Source organism: Neopelma chrysocephalum, unplaced genomic scaffold, assembly GCF_003984885.1.
Source record: "Neopelma chrysocephalum unplaced genomic scaffold, ASM398488v2 Primary Assembly neopelma1_26, whole genome shotgun sequence".
Lineage (NCBI taxonomy): Eukaryota > Metazoa > Chordata > Aves > Passeriformes > Pipridae > Neopelma > Neopelma chrysocephalum.
In genome coordinates, this window is record NW_020897695.1 from 23,285,136 (window position 1) to 23,291,135 (window position 6,000).

General features: G+C 40.8%; 1 protein-coding gene across 1 annotated transcript in view; it reads left to right on the forward strand.

Annotated features, from left to right (window-relative positions):
* The window catches only part of ITPRID1 (ITPR interacting domain containing 1), a 41,686-nt gene extending 35,941 nt beyond the window's left edge, over positions 1 to 5,745 (forward strand). Inside the window, 6 exon segments of the mRNA XM_027676114.1 lie at positions 1,561 to 1,688; positions 2,440 to 2,548; positions 4,453 to 4,673; positions 4,675 to 4,741; positions 4,743 to 4,806; positions 5,693 to 5,745. Coding sequence (XP_027531915.1) covers positions 1,561 to 1,688; positions 2,440 to 2,548; positions 4,453 to 4,673; positions 4,675 to 4,741; positions 4,743 to 4,806; positions 5,693 to 5,745 — 642 coding nt within the window.
* Positions 5,746 to 6,000: the final 255 nt, after the last annotated feature.

Consider the following 6,000-nt stretch of genomic DNA (forward strand, 5'->3'; position numbering starts at 1 on the left):
TGGTGACATTTATGGCATAGATCCTATAGCCTATTACAGATGTCTACATTTGGATCAGGACAACTACTCTGGTGCAGAACCTGCATGTGTATCTGTGGTGAATGTCTGCTCTTGCTTAGTTAAATCCAATTCTAGTTTTCTAACTGGTGATAGATGAGAAATTATCAGTGTAACGCTTAGCAGAACCACCATGAAAGATATTTTTCTTTCCATATTTCTTATTTGTCTTTCCTCTCTTCCCTTATGTAACAACCAGATAAGAGAGAAATGCCAAAAATAATGTTTTGCCATTGTTTTTTCATGTCAAAATTTCCTACCAAAATTTCTCTGTCGACTTTCCTGCCAGACACCCTTACCAGTGTTTTTTGCTGAAGTTTTCCTGCCAAAAGATCCTGTTATTTTTTATGGTTAACATATATCTTCAAACTTCTGAATAGGGCTACATACCAAGAAAGCATGTGCCACCACCTTTTAACTGCATAAAAATTGAGGTAAAAATTTGGAAAATCAGGGAGAGGAAAGGGAGAGAGAACTCTCTAGCCGAGAATTTCTCTCCGCATCCCCCTCACCTTTTCTCTGCCACCGCATGCTGCCTGCCTACCAACGGAGACTGAAATTCTGCTGCCCTGGAGAAGAACTGACACCCATCGTGTCACATGCTTGAGTTATACGTTATGCTTCTGTCCTCACTGAGGGCCGAAAGGTTCTGCTGATCGGGACCCTACACGGCCTGGGACATGGCTCAAACCTAAATGGCAAATCTACACATCCTGGTTGCATTCCAGAGAACTAAACTGCTAAGAATGGCACCCCCGCCCGCAGCTAAGAGATTACATCGAAAAAAGGCAGAGAGAGAGAAAAAAAGGCAGAAACTGCTCCTCCTCCCCCCCCCCCCGCCCCCAGCTCGGCGGAAAGGGAGATTTGTGGTAACTTTCCTATTCTTCTAAAAGTAATCCTAGCTTTTTCCAATTTTTTCTTAATTTTTCCTCTTTCTCTTTGCATCTCTTAGCAATTAATAAAATAAAAATATAAGGTTTTGCTATCAGCAAATAACTTTGTGTGAGTTTTAATTTTTTCTGGGGGAAATATCCAAATCTGAAGTTCTTTCTGCAGCATTTAAGCAGATTGTAACACCTCGCTCCCTCTTTCTCATTCTAAAAACAGTCTCCAGCTTCCAGTGGACAGAAATTTAACCTATCTTTTATCCATAAATTTAATTCATCCTGCTCAAATATAATGTCTGATAATAGTGCGGTCATTTCAGAATTTGGTACATTCTGCCAGACCTTTGATCAAAGTCCTTTTCTCCTTCAATGTCAAAAATTACACTTTCATCCGCCCAAATAGTGCCAGGACTTAAACATACGTGCTTTAGGATGATTAGGATGTGACTGATGTACCCAGAGCAAACTCACTTGAAGTGCCATCTGGACTTTCACAGAGATCTTGCTGAGTGGGTAAGAGGAAGATCCATACCATCACACCGTCAGCTTTAAATGCACTCAACATGGAAGTGCTCAAACAAAAACAGCTGAGGTGTCTTCTTTGTTTTCTGTGTAGTGTACATTTCATGAAATAGAAGTGATGAAGAGTTCCTGCCAGCATTTCCAGAAGAAACTGGATGAGATTGAACAGCACCTGACCAGAGAGCACGCGCTGTTTTCCGGTGCTATGCCATATGAAGGAAGGTAATGACAGCCAAAGAAGCTTACCTAAATCCAAAGCTATGATTGTGTTACCATGTGAGTTCTTGTCAGTGAGGTACAAGTTTGGGCATCCCACTAGCAGAGGATAGATATATTGTGATGTGGGTATTGCTCAGAGGAAAGTGTAGCTTCCTCCTGCAGTGTTCAAGGCTCTTAAACAAGAGCACTCTGAAAGGGAAGGTTGCTTCACAGGTTTGGGCTAGATTTTTAGCCTGGAAATACTGTTTTAATAGCATTAAGAATGAAAGAATATATCTTAGTCAGATGGAGGCTCAGTGTCCCAGGTCAGTGCTGGGTTCAGGTCATGTACTTAGTACTCATGAGCATTGCAGTGAGAGTGCAGGAAAATTTGAACTAGCTCTCTCTGGGTTCAGCACAAATTCACAGGGATCACCAAGAAGCTTCATGTTCACAATTTGTTACTCGGGGCTATCAGTCTAGACCTGCCTTAAACTAGGACATTTATGCAGTCCTTACATTGCTGATAAACCAGAAGTGATAAACCTGTCTATATTTGACATGGCTCTGCAACCACGTTTAATTTTGTAACTGGGATGATAAAAGGAATTACAGTCAAGCAGACAAGGACTGCTATTTATTATTTTGAAAGGTATCTTGTGATCATGAATAAAAACAAGATTGCAACAGAGGGGAATACAGGCATTGTGCTGAGGCTGAGAAAGAGGAGGGTGTTTACTGCTCACTGTAGTTGCTTTCACTGCTGTCCCTACAGGGAGGAAAGCAGATATCTGCAACTCTTACAGTGAGCCATTTGTCAGGAAGTTGCAGAGTTGCAGTTGAAGGATCAAGCTTATCAAGTCAGAGAGAGCATCTTTTACGGTGTGTTCAACAATCACTGCTTTAGATCATGTGGGAAGAGTTTAAAATATGTCCTGCTATTCAGTGTTCAAAGTGATAACTCTGCAGTACATCTGAAAATTCTTTCAGTGCCAAGAGGATGATTTCCAAATAGAAGACTTACAGTTATCCTATTTGACACTCTTTCTCCTTGGCTATGCTACTTGAACTCAACTACACAGGAAAAAGCGACGATAAAAGTGTTTCAATCTTACCGTGTTCTTGATTTTCAGAAAAAGGTGACAGGCATTCGACGTACATAATTATTGGGAAATGGTTACTGGCCTGGTTCTTTTCTAGACCAGCTCTCTATTTGATAAGGAAGGGTAAAAAAATGATGGTTGGGGGGACTTGTCTTTTGATTCTTCACGGACAAGCTTGGATTAGAGGGTCACAAAATCACAGCATAGGTAGGGTTGGAAGTGACCTCTGGAGAGCTAGTACAACACTCCTGTCAAGGTAGGGTCACCTAGAGCAGATGACACAGGAATGCATTCTGGTGTGTTTTGAATGTCTCCAGAGAGGGAGACTCCATGACCTCCCTTGAGCACCCGGTTCCAGTGCTCTGCCAGCCTCAAAGAAAATAAGTTTTTCCTCATGTTGAGGTAGAACTTCTTGTGTTTTAGTCTGTGGCCATTGCTCATTGTCCTGTTGCTGGGCATCATTGAAAAGAGTCTTGACACAATCCTCTTGACATCCTCCCATGAGATATTTGTAGGTATTGACGAGATCCCCTCTCAGTCTTCTCTTCTCTGATCTAAACAGACCCAGCTCCCACAGTCTCTCATCGTAAGAGAGATGCTCCAGACAAGATTGCAAAGGTGTAACACTCCAAGCCCCAGAGCCACGGGTTCAGTCAGGGGTTTTACTTTAAAATATATGTATATAGGGTTCTTGAATACCTTGAGATAGTGTCAAGAGAATAAAACACGGACTTGTTCCGAAGAGGTACTGTAATTCAGGGGACAAAATAGGGGAACTTGGCAAAAGTTCAAGGGCCATCACACAAGCTAGACAAAATGTTCTTCCATAATACCGACACAGCACATACTAATCCAAAACACTTAAGTCAAAAACCAATCCCTCCAGCTTTAAGCTACCCAAACCATCAAGAAAGGAGGAAAGAAAGAGAAGAAGAGGGATCAAGAAGAGAGAGGAAGGAGAAAGAAGGAGAGACAGATTACATAGCTATCATTGGAATCTTGTGGAAGACCAGCTCTCACATGTTCAGATGGCAGGGCCACGACCACATGGCGAGCATATGCCTTTGGTTTTATCTGCTCTGGTCCTTGTAGCCAACACCCCCCAGGCAGGACCCCTGACCCACTAGCCATTCTGGGGCTGCAGGCCAGGGTGAGGGGCAGTTATCTCACTGTCCCTGACAATCAGAGGCTGGGTTAGGGGCTCTAGGAGGTGCAGTGTGTTGAAGTTTTCCTGGGCTGCTTTTGACTGACAGCTGCTCGGGGGCTTCCCCATGTGGTTTCCAGGGGCCTGCTATGAGGGATACAATGCCATCTCACCTCCATGAGGTTTGACCCGTCCCTTCCCCCTCCGCATACACACACAACCCCACACACCCACACACCCTTACACCCCCCTCAAGGTGGTTCCAACCCTACAGTTACTGATCTGATGTCTAACGAATGGTCAGATTGAAGTCTGTTAGCAGATTTTCCATTAGGCAATTAGATCTCTCTGTTGGAATAAAATGTCTTTTAGGCTTTTCTCCTCATTTTTATGACAACATATTAGTTGCCAGATATTCCATGTCTTCTTCAGACTAAGTAGAAGCAGGCATGCTTCATATACTCTTGTGTATCCTTCTTGATTCCATTTATTATATTTTTATTACTACAATATGCTTTTCCTTTTATTTTCTCTGCAGCAGCTGGACAAATTACTAGCAGAAAAATCCCATCTGTTTTCTGAGCTTAAACTCTTTGACTGGAAGGAAGAAAGAAAAACCCAGAATAAACCAGTGTTTCCAGATGCTGCTGACACTGTGCATCCTCGAAATAGGTGCTCAAAAATTGTGCACAGAAGAGCTCCTAGCAAAAACATGACAGCAACAGGCTCCCTCTCTCCCCCACAGCCAGGGGCAACCACAACAGTTTCCTACCAGGAAAACACTTGAGCCAAATTCAGCCAAGACTGCCCCACAGAAGCTCTCTACCAGTAAAAAAGGAAATAAAAGGACGCCGACAAGCAAAAATGGACTATAAGACATTCATACACAATATAATGAGAGATTGCTTACCTCCAGTGCAAATTTACTATTTTGTGTCTCATTGCCACGGTCCAGACCAGGAACATTTCCTTCTCAGTTGTGCATTTCTTGAAGGGATGAAGCCAGTGTTTCAGAGCACTGTCAGTCTGCAGAGGCAACACAAGAAGAACTGAGATTGGACCTGCCTTGATATTTGTCAGTAAGCTGTGGCAATGATCTAGATGATCCAGAGAGAGCACATAAATATGGGGATTGTATTTGGCTTGCTTGAACTTTGAATAAAACTGTTTGACTAATTAGTATTTTCAACCCTCTCACGTCCTGTGAAATTAGTAATTTATGCATTCAATTTGTAGACAAAATTAATCAATTTATCAAGGACAGTAAAGACAGTGATTTGGAAGGTTTGTTGTTTTTCTGAAGAAATTTCAATTCAGCATTTCTAATCGATCTGATTTCACCATGTAACCAGAAAAAATTCTGCCTTTTTAAATACAAAATAAACCTAGAAAATATATTGGATATCTCCCTTATAAATTAATGGTTCTTCCATTTAAATATATGTCCCAATTTTTAAAGGAATGATCATTCTCATAAAAGAAAATTTAGCGTTAAATTCTGCATAAACCTCATATAAAAACTATGGGAGGGAATGCCCTTTATTGTGGTCTTATACTACTTTATTGTTTTATGCTTATACTACCACGGATATTATCAAGCAGAATCAGGTTTCTAAGCACATAATTCAAAGAATGAGACCCATAAAAAGTGAGGAACAAGGAACTGAAATATTTGACATAATGTTTTGTCATCTTTCATACCCATTTCTTTTTAAGACTGATCTTGGTCTTTCTCTAAGCATAAAAAGAAAAAAACATCTTTTTTTCTTTTTTTCAAGATGAAGAAATCTTTCCAATTTCTTTAATTAATGATTCAGCAGAAGGAAAAGACTGATGGACAACAGATTACAGATTTTTTTTTTAATAATTGTTGCCCTTTTCTTTAAATGCATGGCATATGACAGAAAAAATGAAAAAATATTGCATTATAGAAAGTTCTGGTCACAGCAGTTTCATTTGCCATGACTGACTGGAAAAGCAGACATTTTTAAATGATGCTTTGAAGAGATGTGTTAGGTATTTTGCTATTCTGTGATTAATAAACTTGCTAGGCTCCTTTTAGCAATCATGTGAAATAGGGCTGCTCTTA